Source organism: Euphorbia lathyris, chromosome 1, assembly GCF_963576675.1.
Source record: "Euphorbia lathyris chromosome 1, ddEupLath1.1, whole genome shotgun sequence".
NCBI classification, from domain to species: domain Eukaryota; kingdom Viridiplantae; phylum Streptophyta; class Magnoliopsida; order Malpighiales; family Euphorbiaceae; genus Euphorbia; species Euphorbia lathyris.
In genome coordinates this window covers 53,147,576-53,165,519 of record NC_088910.1, presented here as the reverse complement: position 1 = coordinate 53,165,519, position 17,944 = coordinate 53,147,576, and the positions used below count along the sequence as shown (strand labels likewise).

The 17,944-nt window shown below is 36.1% G+C and overlaps 1 protein-coding gene across 1 annotated transcript; it reads right to left on the bottom strand.

The window, feature by feature from the left end:
• Nucleotides 1–7,221: 7,221 nt before the first annotated feature.
• Nucleotides 7,222–11,279, bottom strand: LOC136232990 (chaperone protein ClpB1). The gene is made up of 7 exons (XM_066022500.1): nucleotides 11,091–11,279; nucleotides 9,512–10,688; nucleotides 9,244–9,425; nucleotides 8,507–9,147; nucleotides 8,148–8,427; nucleotides 7,861–8,058; nucleotides 7,222–7,774 (listed from the first exon to the last, which is right to left on the bottom strand). The coding sequence occupies exons 2-7, from the start codon at nucleotides 10,659–10,661 to the stop codon at nucleotides 7,469–7,471; spliced, it is 2,757 nt and encodes a 918-aa protein (XP_065878572.1). The 5' UTR covers nucleotides 10,662–10,688; nucleotides 11,091–11,279; the 3' UTR covers nucleotides 7,222–7,468.
• Nucleotides 11,280–17,944: the final 6,665 nt, after the last annotated feature.

Genomic DNA, 17,944 nt, shown 5'->3' with positions numbered 1-17,944 from the left:
GCATATTTCGGTCAGCCCAATTTTAGAGAAGAAAAGTTCTTCATGTCTCTCATTCGATAAATTACTTTTCTCGTTCCACTCGTTTCTTAGTTCGTGTGGATACCGTTAGAGCATCTCCAATAGAGGGTGCTTAAAAGAGTGTCAAAATTTAACACATAATCCCAAAATATAATATTTTATTATCTCTTTCATCCACATCACTTTTGACAACCTTTACTTAAAAAATGCTCCAATAGAGGTTGCTTGAAAAGTTTCCATTATAATCCTACAAATTATTATTTTATTATAAATATAAAAAATAAAAGGTTCCAGATTCATATATTTTATGTTAAAAAATAATAAACAAGGTTGCCAAGAGGTTGACAAAAATTGGCAACTTTCTTTGGCACCCACAATCACTCCAATAGTATGCACCCTTTAAAAGTTGTCAAACCTGATGCCACATCAGCTGACACTCTTTTGGGCACCCTCTATTGGAGATGCTCTTAGAGGCAATCTACACTTGGTTGCTATTTGATTGATTACTAACTTTCAGTTTTGGTTTCTTGATTGTGTTCATGACTGTGTTCGTGATTGACATAACATCCACGTGGGCACTTCGTTAGCAACAGTAGATAGGTCATCAAACTAAAGGTATTTTGTTTAATCCCTCTTTATATGAAAATAACGATGGGAAAAGGAAATAGACAAAATAGATAAAAAAAAAAATTATATTTCTATTGCGCCTAGACTTGTCTAATTTCCTTTATTTATAGGTTTCCCCTTTGGCTAGGGTTGATCACGACCATAGGGTCTCTAGATAGACGTTCTTCTCTAGAGGCGAAGGAACTCTTCTGGGCCCGATGAGCGTCCGACATCGAGGACCTGGATCGATGGCGCTAGAAGGCGGGGATCTTCATTTGCTTTATCATGTGGTAATTGGCAAAGTCGATCTTTTAAATTGCTCCCTTTTAAGGTAAATAGTCATTGATAGAATGATTGAATTTGCAAACTGCATAAACCACATACCCCATATGTTTGTAATTTTTTAAACCACAAAACTGTCTTTACAAATCGGTTATTTTTTTATATTTTTCGTTAAAATTTTACTACTTAGATTTTCAAGCATTACCAATTTTTACCCGTAACAAAAATTTGAACATATTGATTTTATCATTATTTAATTTGTTATTAATAATTATATTGAATATTCTAAATATCAATTATATCTAAAATATTTAGTATATTATTAAATAATTTCTCAAACCAACAATTAAATTGGTGACATATAAGTTATTTTTATAAAGAAAGTGACATATAAGTTTAAAAAAAAATAGTTCCAAAACAACTTTTATATTGGAAACTATTTCAATTTATTGGAATGTCAAATTTTCCAATTGAGATAAGATAAAATTTTATTATTTTAAAGGTTAAAAAAAATCTACACCTCACCAACAATAAAAGCAATTTTGAATCTTAGCATTGATTAAAATCAGCGATGACAATAAAAAAAAAAAAGATTCCTTTTATAATAAATTTACAAAAATTATAGGTGAGGTGAGGACAGTTCAAAAAGAGAAAACGAAGAAAACGTGAGTGGATTTTACAAGTGTAAAGTCACTACTAATTAATGAACTCATCTTTCAAACAAACTACTGTTTGACATCCCAACTAGAATACACTCACTTATAAATACTAGGTCTAATGCTTCCCCAGACCCTTTAACTTGTCCAAATTAGTCATTTATCTCCAAACTCATCGAATGTCATATTTATCCCATTAACTCCATAAAAGTGGTATTTCTCAACCTCTCAACTTGTCAATTTGCCCATCTAACTCATAGAATGTCCTATTTACCTCATTAACTCCATAAAAGTGGTATTTCTCATCCCTCACAATCCATTATAAAGACTTAAATTGATACATTTTTTTAAATGCTAAACCTAAATTGATACATTTTTTTTAAACGTTAAATTTATATTTGTGCTATTTTGTACGTGGAACCTAAATTGATACTTCCCCAAAAAGCATAGGCCTATTTTGGTACGTTATCCCTACATATAATGTCTTTAACTTGTTTATATTAATATTCTTGTTATTTGTATCTTTTATTCATTCTTTCTCTTTTCAACTTTTTTAGCTAGTTAAATTTTGATTATCTAATTATTGTAATAAACACATGAATTTCAATAAAATTATCAAATTAACACAAAATAAAAAGTTGATATTAAAAAATATATTTTCAAACTCATTTGAACAAGTCCTATTAATTTTGCACTATAAAAGGATAAGATTTTATGGAGTTGAGGGGGTAAATAGGATCATAAGGGGTAAATAGGACATTGGATGAGTTGGGAGGGGTAAAATGACCAACTTGGATAAGACAAGGGGGTGACAAATGCCATTTTTATGGAGTTAAATAGGTAAATAGGACATTCGATGAGTTGGAGGGTAAAATAATCAATTTGGACAAGTTAAGGCGGCCACTTAAATCCAAAATTCACATACCATATAGCCCGAGAATATCTCAACCGAGCTTATCCATATACCATAACATTCACAATATTAGTATCATCAATATCCAATAATCCGACAATACCCGTGCGCACAAGGTCCTGATGCCGCTCACCAGAAAGCATGTCCTTAACACGTATTTATCCACAAATAATTATGTATAAATTATTATAAATAATAATGCACTTTTATAAGTGAAAATAATACTTTAGTTGAAATGTGGTGAAGCTCTTAGCCTGTTGGTTGAGAGCTTACCTATGATCCTAGAGGTCATGGGTTCGAATCACATGGGGTGGGGTAGGTTGAGAGTTTTCCTTTCTCTTTAATGTAATCTTCCTTTGTTTAATATAAGTGCATTGCGCAAAAATTTTAGAAAAAAAAATACTTTACTTGAAATATTGCTTCTCCTACCGGTGGAATATCTAAAAGATATAATATTATCTTTAGAATCTACATTAGTTTAGGAAAATAGAAAATATTGAAATTTATTTCGTTACGTTTTATAGACTTTCATTTTTTTCTTTTTTTTTACCTTATCCCATTTTCGTGTGTTACAGTGTCCAGACAGCCTGAACCTAATTAATACGGACCTCTAAATTTTGTAGGTGCATTATGTTCAGAACCCATACGATTAAAAATTGAGAAAATTACAAAATTGGGTCAAATGGGAGGCTCATTTACATATTTAACCCATTTACTCAACCTACTACATATCTAGATTGTTTTTGTGTGACTTTCTCATAATACCCTCAATATTTACAGCGCGGCTATTTTCATACCGTATGACTTCGCAGATTCCAGAATATGCGAAGCCTGCGAAGCTAATGTTTGGTTTAGTTGATGATTTTAATTAGCATATGCGAAGTCTGGTTGTGAGTTTTCCTTTCTCTTTAATGTAATATTCCTTTGTTTAATATAAGTGCATTGCGCAAAAATTTTAGAAAAAAAATACTTTACATGAAATATTGCTTCTCCTACCGGTGGAATATCTAAAAGATACAATATTATCTTTAGAATCTACATTGGTTTAGGAAAATAGAAAATATTGAAATTTATTTCGTTACGTTTTATAGACTTTCATTTTTTTCTTTTTTTTTTACCTTATCCCATTTTCGTGTGTTACAGTGTCCAGACAGCCTGAACCTAATTAATACGGACCTCTAAATTTTGTAGGTGCATTATGTTCAGAACCCATACGATTAAAAATTGAGAAAATTATAAAATTGGGTCAAATGGGAGGCTCATTTACATATTTAACCCATTTACTCAACCTACTACATATCTAGATTGTTTTTTTGTGACTTTCTCATAATACCCTCAATATTTACAGCGCGGCTATTTTCATACCGTATGACTTTGCAGATTCCAGAATATGCGAAGCCTGCGAAGCTAATGTTTGGTTTAGTTGATGATTTTAATTAGCATATGCGAAGTCTGGTTGTGTTTTTAACAAAATTCGCTAAGTGGTATATAACAAAAAATGTCAAACAACAACAGATTCTAACATTAAAATCATAATATTATCAAAATTTACAACAAGATTGCCATAATAACAACATTAAAATCATAACATTATCAAAATTTACAACAAAATTGCAACAATAAACTCCTAACAAATCTCTTCAAAGTGAACGTGATAAATCTAGACGGAAATTTCTCCCTTTACAGGAAGTCCAGACCTTTTGGGATGAGAAATGGAAGTCCAGACTTTTTGGGATGGATGTGTCTCATGGTGCACACCAAGATTAGCACAATCTCTACTAACCAATCATTTTAAAGTTAATGTGCCAATCTTGAGGGAAGTTAATCTCTATACAGGGAGGAAAGTCATCTCCTCTGCAGCCCGATACACCGTCTTCCAGAAAGGGATGTTATGTATTCAATCACCTTCAGAAAAAATTAATCGTGTTAGGCAGGAAAAATGACGATTTTGGCTTCGCAAAATGAGGATTAGCGAAGCATGCGAATGTAAATGTGCAGGGAAGATGATGATTTTACTTAGCGAATCGATGCTTTCGTGAAGTCTACGAGGTCTGAAACGTGACGATCTACTTAGCGAATCGATTCTTTCGCGAAGTCTGCGAGTGAAATCATGAAATTTTCTACTCGCAGACTTCGCGAAATAACCGATTAGCGAAGCAGATCGTCACGTTTCAGGCTCTTTCTCATCGCAGATCTTCGCGAAATCATCGACTACGCGAAGTGATTTCATGGAAAAACGCAGAGAAAACAGTAGATACTTACATTTTTCGTGCCTTTCACCCTTAAAAGCGACAATAACAATATGATAAACTAGGAAAAACGATGGAAATAATGTAGAATAATCATTTCTTTGATGGTAACAAGAAGAAAGAAACCAAGTAACGAGTAGGAACAGAAAGATGAAGAATCATGGCTTCGTTTTCTAGCATTAGGAAGATGAAGAATCAAGAGAGGAAGAAGAGAAATACATTGTGATTTGGAGAAATTGTACAGATTTCGTGCAATTTAAAGGAAGATAGGACGATCAAAAGTCTGGAAATCATTAATGGAGGAGCCAACCGTTTCGCGTAACCAAGGAGAAGGGGGCGTGACCGTTCGCGTAAGGGGGAAGTGGAAAGGTTAGGGGTATTATGGGAAAGTCACACAAAAACAGTCTAGATATGTAGTATGTTGAGTAAATTGGTTAAATATGTAAATGAGTCTCCCATGTTACCCAATTTATAATTTTCCTTTAAAAATTATTTAGAGAACCAAAGACACTCATCCTGAAAAATCAGAATAGATTATCAATTTCTCTAATGAAACCTAAGCGTTCTATTTATAATAATGTTGATAATTTTCATTAAAATGACACCATCTCTGAAATTTTTGGTTTAACATTACAGGTCATTTGTCTTATTTAACACTTTGATGTATAATCTTCAATTTGTCTCAGTAATATATATAAACTTATAGATGACCTCCCACTTTGATGTATGGCCGACCTCCCACTTTGATGTATGGCGGGTTAAAATGACCGGTCAATGTGGAGTCAATGTGCCACATCAGCAGTTTGACCTATCAAAAAGTCAAAAGTTTACTCACCATATATGTAATTACTAAAATACCCTTATTTGGGTTTTCTACCAAAACCACCCTTTTCCTCTTCTGCTCTACTGCCTTCTGGCATTTTCTTCTCCTTTCTCCTTTGCAGTCTAAATTTCAAAACTCCACCAACACTCAGCAATCATCATGCTCCCCATTTTTTTTTTTTTTTTTGAAGGAGCAATCAGTGCTCTGTTTCATTCATTTGAAGAAACCCCAAAATCCCCTTCAATGGAAGAAAAAAACTTCACTTTCATTTTCTAATTTTATTCTCTTTTCTTCATCAATCTCTTTCAATCGTTTGGTGAATTACTTGAAATATTGTTGAGTCCAGTGAGTGGAGTGGGTTTTGGATTTGTTAATGCAGTTGAAGTGTTCTTCTCTCAAGGATTTCATAGTTGATTATGGAGCTATTAAATAATGACACTGTTCAATGATTCTCTACGGAGAAACTGGATTCCATTACACACTGATTCCTTCCTCGAATATGGGATTTTTTGCTCCAATCTGATTGTTCTTTACAAGAAGAAAATAACCCCCAAAGGCATGATTTCTGCAATTCGATTTCTAATTTGTTTGATTTCTGGAGTTGTTTGTTTGATTTCTGGAGTTGCAATTTTATCTAAAAAACTTTTTATAGAGAGAAGAGTTAGAGAGAAAAGTTCCACAATCAATAAAACTGTGACTCCGGTTAGCAAATGCTAAGGATCTCGAATTCATCACTCCGGTTGTTGTTGGAGTTCCATTCCCAAATCAAATCTCTCACGGATAAAGCAGTTTGAGATTTTATTAAATATAAATCTGAATATTTAGAAAAGAGAGGTTAGAGAGAGATCGGAATTGGAGAGAGAAAGAAATATTAAGATGAGAGATAAGGGTTAACGAGAGAGAGAGAGAATTATTTTTTTTTTAATTTGTAGATCCTATTTGTATTAATGAGTTGGATGAAAAATAATAAGGTGGCGTGTTGACTTCGGATTGACCGATATTTTTATCTACTATAAACTTTGTACACCACAGATAAAATTTACCCCAACATTAAATCATAAAATGTTAATAACTTTTATTTAAATGACACCAAATGTTAATAACTTTTATTTAACTGACAGTAAAATCTTCGGGTTAAAATTACATCATAAATTCATTTTTCTTCTAAAGACATAATTTACGTTTTAACCAAAAAAAACTTAATACATCATTTGTCTTCTTATCATATGTAAAAAGTTTGATCATCCCCTTGAATTTCGATAACCCTCTCAACTTATGTAAAATGTTCAGTATTTTGATAACCCTCTCAACTTACATAAAATATTCAGTTAGCTCCCTCAACTGTTATCAACTTGCATAAAATGTAATCAATTAGTTCAATGAGCTCCCTCAACTAGCATAAAATGTAATGAATTAGTTGTAAAAGAAAATAAGTTCTCAATTTATATATTAAAGAAAAGTTCTTCAGCTATATTAGAAATGAAAAAGTAAAACTTATCTGCCAAAAAATAAAAAAAACTTGTCTGCCAAAAAGAAAGAGTAAAAATATACCAAGTTCATTTCATTTGAGTCAAACCTCATCACTTAAAACTAGAATTCATCTGATAATTTTTAATTCGGCTAACTAAATTCATGGATGCAAAAGAAGTAAGAATCATATATAAAAACATAATATAAACCTAAAATGACTCCTTAAGAAACAATCCTTTTACCCCTTATCAATAAAAAGGGTACACAGAATCAGAACATACCAAATCATCCAGTGAGATTTATGGAAGTACTGTTTTATTTACATTTAGGAAGTAGTAAATACAAACAAAAAAGAGCACTAAGCACCAGAACAAAAGACTGAAACAAAGCAAAACAAACAAAATGAGGAACTCAAACAGGGCCTTTCTCATAAAAATTCCGCATCAGCAGTTCACTCAATCATCCCATCTTCTTCATCATCACCAATAATTTCCTCAATTTTCATCTTCTTCACTGCCTGAGCAGCGTCACTCTTCAACCCACTAGGTAGTTGAATCAATACCTCTGCTTTCTGTCCAGTGGCAGCATTAACAAGACCCCCATTCTTCTCCACTCGATACACCAACTCATTACCATTGGCCCCTGCATCTATGTACACAGTTGTATTCTCATCTATTTCTTCTCTGATTAACATCCTTGATAGTTCAGTAACCACTTTCTTCTCCAGCCATCTTCTAATCGGTCTTGCTCCATAAACCTATAACAGAAGTAAGAAGCTTGTCAATGATTACACCAATGAAAGAAAAAATGAAAGATACAACTCTTGTATGGTAGAATACTTACAGGATTATAACTTTCTGCCAGTATATAATCTATCGCAGCATCTGTCACTGCTAATGCAATTCCCCTCTCAGCAAGTCGGAGGGCTACTTCCTTCATTTGTAACCTAGCAACTTTCCTTAGTTGATCATGTGAAAGTGGGTCAAACACCACAATTTCATCCAATCGGTTCAGTAATTCCGGCCTGAAATGCTTCCTCACCTGCCACAATTGCAGTTATATCAGCACTCAATGTTGGTAATAAAGCCAAAAAAAAAAAGACCAGAAAGTATATGTCAAATGTGGTTTACCTCTTGCATAACTCTATCACGTGCTACCTGCATTGAACATTTACCGGTTAATCCTGATAGCAAGTGCTCTGCTCCGAGGTTTGATGTCATGATTATGACAGTGTTCCTAAAATCCACAGTGCGCCCTTGCCCATCAGTTAACCTTCCATCATCTAGAACTTGAAGGAGAGTATTAAACACAGAAAGATGTGCTTTCTCCACTTCATCAAACAAGATGACACTATAAGGCCTTCGCCTTACAGCCTCTGTAAGTTGCCCGCCTTCTTCATGTCCTACATACCTACAATATGCTTTAAATGTAAGATTCGATCCAGAACACTATAAAACAAACCATGTAATGTACCGAACACATGACTTACCCTGGAGGAGCACCGATTAGTCGTGCTACGGAATGTTGCTCCATGTACTCAGACATGTCAATCCTCACCATCTGATTATCATCATCAAAGAGCTGCTCAGCAAGAGCCTTAGCTAGCTCTGTCTTGCCGACACCAGTTGGACCCAAAAATAGGAATGAACCAGTAGGCTGTTGTGGCCTCCCTAGGCCAGCTCTTGACCTGAGTACAGCCTCCGCAACAGCATCAACTGCTTGGTCTTGCCCCACTACTCTCTGATGCAACCTTTCTCCAAGCCCAATAAGCCTCTCTTTTTCATTCTGACCAAGCCTTGTTACAGGTATACCAGTCCATCGGCTAACAACTTCAGAAATATGTTCTGGTCTAACTGTTTCGGTTAACATCAAATTCTCATTCTCATCAGTACCTCCTTCAATGCTTCCTTCAAGCCTAGCTATTGCAGCATCAACCTCCTCCAATGCCCCATATCTCAAATCAGCAACCCTTGCTAAATCATATCTTCGTTCTGCATCTTGTATTGCAATTTGTAACTCCTCTTTCTTTTGCTTCAGTCGTCGTATTTCATCAATCCTCTCCTTCTCTTTCTTGTATTTCATCATCAAAGGCTGAAGCTTGTCTCTCAGATCATCAAGTTCTTTTACTACCTGAAATATCATCAAGTTTAGATGCAGTTTATATATATAGAGGAAGACATGGAAAGCTCCCAAAAGGAATAGAAAAGTCCAGAAAATACTACTTACTTCAGCAAAGCGAGCTTTGCTAGCTTTGTCCTTCTCCTTCTCAAGAGCATGTAGTTCAACCTCCAGCTGAATTTTCTTTCTTTCCAGGTTATCAATTTCTTCAGGCTGACTGTCAAGCTGAACTCTCACATTTGCACAAGCTTCATCAACTAAGTCAATCGCCTTATCAGGCAAATGACGACCTAAAGAACGAGATAACATCATTATTAGTGCCTGTTCAGATTTCAGAACATATGAAGAATGATAATTGACTAGAACTAATAGATACCTGTGATATATCGACTAGACAACTGCGCAGCAACCACAAGAGCTCGATCAAGAATTCTAACACCATGATGGCCTTCGTATTTCTCTTTCAAGCCACGAAGAATGTTAATGGTATCAGAAACACTAGGTTCGGCTACATAAACTTGTTGGAATCTTCTCTCAAATGCTGCATCTTTTTCCACATATTTGCGGTACTCTTCCAATGTTGTAGCACCAATGCACCTTAGTTGACCTCTAGCAAGCATAGGCTTGAAAAGATTAGCAGCATCCATTGACCCCTCTGTTCGACCAGCTCCGAGAACAAGATGGATTTCATCAATAAACAATATAACCTTCCCCTCTGCCTCTTCCACTTCTTTTAAGACAGCCTTCAACCGTTCCTCAAACTCTCCTCTATATTTCGCCCCAGCAACCAATGCACCCATATCCAATGCAATAAGCCTCACCTCAGCAAGATTAGTTGGCACATCTCCTCTAACAATTCTTTGAGCCAAACCTTCAACCACAGCAGTCTTACCAACACCTGGTTCACCAATTAGAACAGGGTTATTCTTGGTTCTCCGGGATAGAATCCTAACAACCCTTCTAATCTCCTCGTCTCTACCAATAACAGGATCCAGTTTCCCAGCTTGTTCTACTAAATCCCTCCCGTAAGTCTTCAATGCTTGAAAATTAGAGTCCCCAGTCGCACTCTCTACTTTCTTCCCTTCCTTCCCTCGCAGTTTCTCCACTTCAGATTTCACCCTTGCTGCAGCTATTCCAGCCTCTTTCAATAAATCCCCTATCTGAGAATCCTCAAGAAGACCCAGAATGAGTTGATCAACAGCTAAATGAGAATCACCTCGTGATTTCTGTGAGGCTTGGGCACGCCTTATCACTTTGATAAGACTACTAGTAGGTGGAACTTGATCTGGAGCTGGGGATTGAGACGGTAGCTTCTTTAGTGCATTGTTGAATACCCTTTGCGCTGACTGTGAAGCACTCTCCCCGCCAGAATTAGAAATTGCCTGGCTGAAGATTCCACTAGAATCCGTAATTAGAGCAACAGCAAGATGCAATGGGGTTAACTGCGCATGACCACCACTAATTGCTAACTCATGAGCTGAAGCCAGAATCTCATTTGTCTTGTAGGTAAACTTTCCAGGATCCATTTCTATGTTTCCACTTAGCTAAAAAACCTAATATATCAGCAAGAATCCAAATGTAAGATATTATCCAAACCAATATTTGCAAGAATCCAAAGCTTTACGTGATTTTTGAATATAATCAGAAGATTAGCATATATTCTACGAAAAGGAGAACTCCGATTTCCGAAATTAAATAGAAAAGAAACAAAAGCCCCAATGAAGAACAAAGAAAACAACAAGACTGAACCAGTTAAAGATTGAACAACCACCAACAACAAAAAAGAGTAAAACATGTTAATGTAATCGAAAAAGCAAGCACATTTCCCAATCTTCATCTACTAACCGCCAAATTATATTCATTCAAGAATCGATTATACAAAGAAAACATAAAAGAGAGTGACAGAGAACTACATTAAAATAGTAAAAGAGCAGTATAGAAATCTATTTGCTTACCTCTGTTCCGCAAGACAGTTGAAGCAATTTGGAAAAGAACAATATATAGTAGGTTGAATTCCCGATTGATAGCTTCTATTGGGTGTGAAATTGTATGTAAACAAGTGTAGTTGAATGAGAGAGAGTTTTCTCTGATTTTGGTTACAGAATGAGCTTCTAATGGCAATGAAGCGGTGGGAGGTGAAGGAACTCATTTTATGATGGGAGACAAGAGGAGTCTGGAAGGAACTAGATACATTCTTCAATTATGAATTTATGCTAGAAATTACTAGATCCACGTCTCTCTCTCTCTCTCTCTTTGCTGTACTAAACGGCAGCGTATTCTTGTATTTGGATATGGAACCGGAGCCTCCTGGACTTGCCTCCATAACTGTTGCCACGTCACTACAATTTTTATTGGTTAACATGTAAAAATAATTCTAACGTTTTTGGTCAGGAATAATTTTACATCTAACGTCTATAATGGTGCAATTTTACTCCTAACGTTGGAAGTCAATAGCAATTTTACCCCTAACATTGATAAATTGGATCAATTTCAGACACTATTATAAAACACAGATATTTTTGTTCATTATTTCGCACCAACTGTATATCAATTCGTTCTAAAAAAAAGATTTCCTGTTATTTATAATTTAATAATAGAAGTTGATATTAATATTTATAAATTCGGTGAATTTTTTAATTTTTTTTGTCTAATTCGTACAAAAAAGATAGTATATTTTTCTATTTTTTTTATTTTTTTCACATCCAAATAAATGTTTGTGATTTGTTACTGATAAAATGACGCACGTGTGAAGTGTAGATAACAAGATTCATGATCGAGAAGATAGTTTGATGAATTATTTCTCAAATTGATCCAATTTATCAACGTTAGGAGTAAAATTGTTCTTGGCTTCCAACGTTATGGGTAAAATTGCATAATTTTAAACGTTAGGGGTAAAACTGCTCCTGATCCATAATATTAGAGGTATCCTTTTTTTTTTCAAAAGACGTCACTACAAATTTAAAATAGTCAATAGTCAATGGACTTCTCAAACTAAGGCTTTGAAGTCAATTAGAACCTTAAACTGTAAAAATCATCAATCAGATTTCTGAACTAAGTAACAATTATAGATTTAGTTTCAATTCTAAGCAAAAATCATCAATTAAAATCTCATCGAAAATCATTCAATTGAACAGTTTTCGATCCTCTTTTTCAAACTTATTTTGAACCAAGACATAAATCATTATATTTCATATCAAATAGCCACATTTTTTATTTTAAGATAGGATGAAGACTCAATTGATGATTTTTATTTAATTCAAAGATATAATTGATGATTTTTATTGTTTAAGATTCTAAATAACTTTGAAGTTTTAGTTTGAGGAGTTAAATGTATATTATGTCTTTAAAATATAAAAAAAAACATGGCAGCTTTTTTTATATATATAGCTTCAAATGTCTTTTTTTTTTTTGTAAATAATTCTCTTGTTAGTGTACGGTAAAACATAATTTTTGAATATTTTTGAACTGATATTTGTTCAATTCGGATTGGGTTTTGTCAATTTCGGGAATTTTAATCTTGCATTGTTGGCTGGCAAAGCAAGAGTGGCGCATTCTGTAGGATCAGAACTCTTTTTCAAACTCGAAATTTTTCATTCTCTAATTTTCTTTTTGCAGAACTCGATCATAATCCATTCGTCTTATATTTGGAGGAGTTTTTTGGCTAGCCATGAACTTCTTCGGAAGGGCTTGAGATGTAAAATTGGTAATGGAGCAAATACTTAAATCTGGAGTAGTCTGTAGCTCCTTGTAGCTCATCTTCCGTGTCTAACGAGCCTAATTAATGGCTTACTATCGACGGGTAAGGTTGAGGATCTATTGAAGACAAATGGGAGATGGAATAGATAGTTGGTGGAACCAATCTTCAACGAGTGGGATCAGAAACTCATTTTCTCTATTCTCCGAAGAAGTTTGGATAGGTGTGGTGGTTGGTATTGGTTTTTTTGACAAATCAGAAGTTTACTCAATTCCAAGTGGGTATAAGACTTCAATTGTATCTACTATATTAACTCCTCCTATTTCAGTTGGTTGGTCTCGTATTTGGAATTTGCAGGTAGCTCTGAAAATTAAAAATTGTATCTGGCGTCTTTTTTCTTCTTGCCTTCCCAAGATGTCAAATCGTCACAGTTACCCACGTGAATTTATGTTCGATTTGTGATTCGATGGACGAGGATGAGGGACATGTCTTCCTCGAATGTTCGATAACAAAAGGAGTATGGTCTATTATCTTTGGGCACAACCGAATAGAGCAGGTAGGGGATTTTTTGGTATGATTTAATAATCTACTATCTTCGGTATCTACACAAATGTTGGTTGAAGCTGCTGTGGTGATTTGGGCTCTATGAAATGACGACGTGGGGACGTTTAAGGATGAAATGTCGCAACTCAACGATGTGGGAAAATAAAAATTTATAGGCAGCCCAACTTGTTCAATTAGCCAGCATGATCTCTTAGGCTGGCTGTGCGAGCAAAATCTCTAGAAGTTTATGGCTCATAATCAGGTTCTAGCTCCCTTCTGTTGAAACACCTTTCCACAGGATTTTGATTTGACAAAATTATTTAAGTACAATTAAATATTCTATAACACACTAAGTTTAAATGCTTTGATTTATTGTTACTAATGTGTGTGTTCAATGTTGAGTTTATAATTGTTACAAGACATAAAGATCATAAGGCCCAAGCCCTATATGAAAGTCAAAGCCCAAGTTAAACAAGGCCAAGATCACTCAGCCCGCGTATTACAAAACGCTGCCGTTGAGTATTGAAACGCAGCTCAGCAATGAAGGATCCAGAAGATCCACGTAGATAACTTCGGTAAGAAGTTGCTGAGCTGTCTCGACAAAACGTACAAGACAGCCGCTGACCACAAAGCAACTTCCAGACCAAGTATTTCCTCTTTTGGTAAAGAACAGAAGACGCAGGAAGCTGTCTGTTTGACATTACCAGATTTGGAGGAACATACTGCCACACTGACCGAAGAACAGAAGATGCTAGAATCTGATTGGCTAAGAGAACTGCTGAACAGACTGAGTGAAAACGACATGAAGCCGTTTCCCTCCAACGGTTATTTCGAAATTCGAAATAACCAGAAGCTCTCACAGCTCTTTATAAATAGAGCATTCAGAATCATTATTCAACATAGAACTTTGAGCAAAAGCCGTTACGCTGACCAAACGTATACAAAAGTTCTGCATCCAAAAGCAAAGCAAATCTTACACGACAATTTTCACATCTGTGTAAAAGTCTAGAGTGATTGATCCTCAATCATCTAAGGTGTTCTAGCAATTGTTGTTTAGGACAAATCTTAATCATTTCTAGAATTAGAAAGGAGAAGCTGAGTACTCGGTTTTAGTACTTAGTGAATTAGAGTAGAAGTGAGTAGAGGTATAGAGGAAGGTACTCTTGTTATACTCAGCTTCTGATTTGTAAAGGGTTTTTGAGTCTCTACCTTTAAAGAGCTCAGTAGTGAATTGGAAATCTCGGAACGTGTTCCGGGGACAGGACGTAGGCTTAGAAGAAGCCGAACCTGGATAACTCCGCTGAGTGAAGTATTTCTAACCCTTAACTCCTTAATACATTGCTTGCTTAAAACAAACTAAAACTGACCAAGTAAAAGAGGTCAAGCTGACTTGTGCGCTGCAAACGACTTAGTTCAGGAATAGACTCTAAGTGCTATTTCCTGACTTAAGCAACGAAACTGACCTAGTCACCAGTTGACTAAGCCAGTGTTTGCTGATTGCTCAGTGCCGCTGTCATATACTTTCTTCTTAAGAAAAAGAAGTTTGCCCTAATTATTTAAAAAGGGTAAAATAGTTCCTAACCCCCCCTTGGAACTATCTTTGCAACCTTACAAGGGACCAACAAGTGGTATCAGAGCCTAAAAGCTCATTACTAAAGGTTTAACAACCTTGAGTTGATCCATACCATGGGTGAAAACAGCACTCGGTTTCTCCCTGGAAACCAGACAACTCAGATATTACCTGAGGGGCTGTCCATTACTAGGCCTCCCCTATTCTTCGGGTCAAACTATACCTTTTGGAAGAATAGGATGAAGAACTTCATTCAAGCTACAAACATGAGTGCCTGGCTATCTATAGTCCAAGGCCCGTTTGTACCTGTGAAAGTTGTTGCTGGCCAGTCAGTTGTTAAAGCTGAGGTTGAATGGACAGAGGATGATCTCAAGAAGCTACAAAATCATGCTTCGGCTATAAATATGCTTCACTGTGCGCTGGATGCTGCAGAATACAACAAAATATCAGGTTGTGAGTCAGCATAGGAGATCTGGAAGAAGCTGGAGGTCACCTACGAAGGAACCAACAAGGTGAAGGAGTCTAAGGTCAACCAGCAGATGAGATTGTTTGAGCTGTTCGAAATGAACAATGATGAGGGGATTTCTGAAATGAATGCAAGATTCACCAACATCATAAATGAGCTCAAAAGACTTGGAAAAATCTTCACTGAGGAAGAACAAGTCAAGAAGATACTCAGAAGTCTTCCTAAAGACTGGCAAGCCAAGAAGACAGCCGTTGAAGAAGCTCAGGATTTAACCACCTACAAATATGATGAACTCATCGGCTCACTGCTGACTCATGAGATATCTATGAAGAATTTCGATGTGAAAGAAAAATCCGAAGACAAGAAGCAGAAGTCACTTGTCATGAAAGCTGATTCAATTGATGATGGCTCAACTGACGATGAGGAGATGGCAATGTTCACAAGAAAAATGAAGAGACTGTTCAAAAGAAATGACAAATACTCCAAGAAGCCTTATAGAAAATTTGATAAATATAAGGCTGACTCAAGTGACAGCAAATTCAAGAAGGACATCTCAAAGCCCATTACATGCTTTGAGTGCCATCAAACCGACCACATCAAGTCAAGCTGCCCAACGCTGAGGAAAGACAAAAAGAATGGCAAGAAGGCAATGGTGGCAACATGGAGTGACAGTGATGATTCTTCATCTACTGAAGCTGAGGCCACAGAGTCAGCGAAGATATGCTTCATGGCTGACGAACTTGCTGAGCCATGCATTTCTGAGCATGCTGACCAATCTGATGAGTCAGATTATGAAGAGCAATCTAATGAGGTAATCTCACTCTCTCAACTCAGAAATGAAATGGGTAATGCCCTGAGTGATCTCTATACACTTGTCAAAAAGTGTAACAAGAAGATTAAAGCACTCAGCCGGCACTGTGATGAAGTAGAAGAGGTCAAACTGAGTGACCTCAGATACCTTCTTCAGGATAACTCAGTTTTGCATGAAAATATGAAAATCATTCATGAGTCTGTCTCTGAAGTTCAGTCAGTTTCAAAGAAACTGAGGAAGGATGTCACAACCATTCAGAACCAATTAAAGGTTCCAAACAAAAACAATTTTCCTCTGAGAACTCAGCATCAAGGTACTCAGTACCAAGGTACTCAGCAGAGATGAAATCCCCAGCGAAGAGTCCAGTGTGACTTTTATGGGAAGTTAGGACACACCACTAAGGTGTGCTGGCACGCTCAGCACTAGGGTGCTGACAAGTCAGTAAAGAATCCTAAACAGAAGGTCAGTTGTGACTTCTGTGGAAAAAGTGGCCATACTATCAATATATGTCGCCATAAAATAAAATATGATGCTTTACCTGTTGAACCTAACAAATCAGGACCCAAAAAGAATTGGGTACCTAAAGGAAACTGATCACAATGCAGGTAAGCCTGAGATGTGCCGAGAAGTAAAAAATGTGGTATATTGACAGCGCATGCTCAAGGCATATGACGGGTGATGAAACTCAGTTCATCACGTTTGAACGTAAACGAGGAGGAAGCGTAAGTTTTGGAGACAACAGAAAGGGTAAGATAGTAGGATCAGGCACCGTTGGAGGTAATCCCACTATTGAATCTGTCTCCCTAGTCAGCGGACTCAAATATAACTTACTCAGTGTAGCTCAGCTATGTGATAATGGGAGAAAAGTTATATTTGATGATACTGGATGTAAAATATATGAGGGAAAAACAAATGAGTTAATTTTAACTGCCCCTCGGATAGATAATGTTTTCATGCTGAACCTACAAAAGAAGTTTTCAAAAATTGTATGCTTAGTCACAAAGGAAGAAAATTCCTGGCTATGGCACAGGAGACTTGGTCATGTAAGCATGGACCTCCTGGCCAAATTAGCAAGAAAGCAATTGGTTGAGGGACTGCCTGAACTTAAATTTCAAAAAGATCAACTATGCCACGCTTGCCAAGCTGGAAAACAAACCAAACAATCTTTTCACAGTAAAAACATTGTCTCAACTAAACGTCCGTTAGAGTTACTACACTTGGATCTCTTTGGTCCAGTCCAGCCGCTGAGTCTGGATGGAAGAAGATTTTCCTTGGTCATTGTAGATGACTTCTCTCAGTATATGTGGGTTATCTTACTGACCAGTAAGGATGAGACCTTTGAGACATTTTCAAATTTGGTTAGAAAAATTGAAAATGAGAAAGACCTAAAATTAGCTCATATCCGTAGTGATAACGGTGGAGAATTCAAAAACCAAAAGTTTGTTGAATTCTGTGAAGCCAGCGTCATTGACCACAATTTTTCTGCTCCTAGAACACCTCAGCAAAATGGGGTTGTAGAAAGGAAGAACAGAACTCTGGTTGAAATAGCCAGGACAATGCTGGATGAGCATAGGCTTCCAAAGTATTTTTGGGGAGAAGCTGTTAACACAGCATGCTATATTCTCAATAGGGCTCTAGTTAGACCTATACTTAAGAAAACCCCTTATGAACTTTGGAAAGGACGAAAGCCCAACATTGGATACTTTCGTGCCTTTGGCTGTAGAT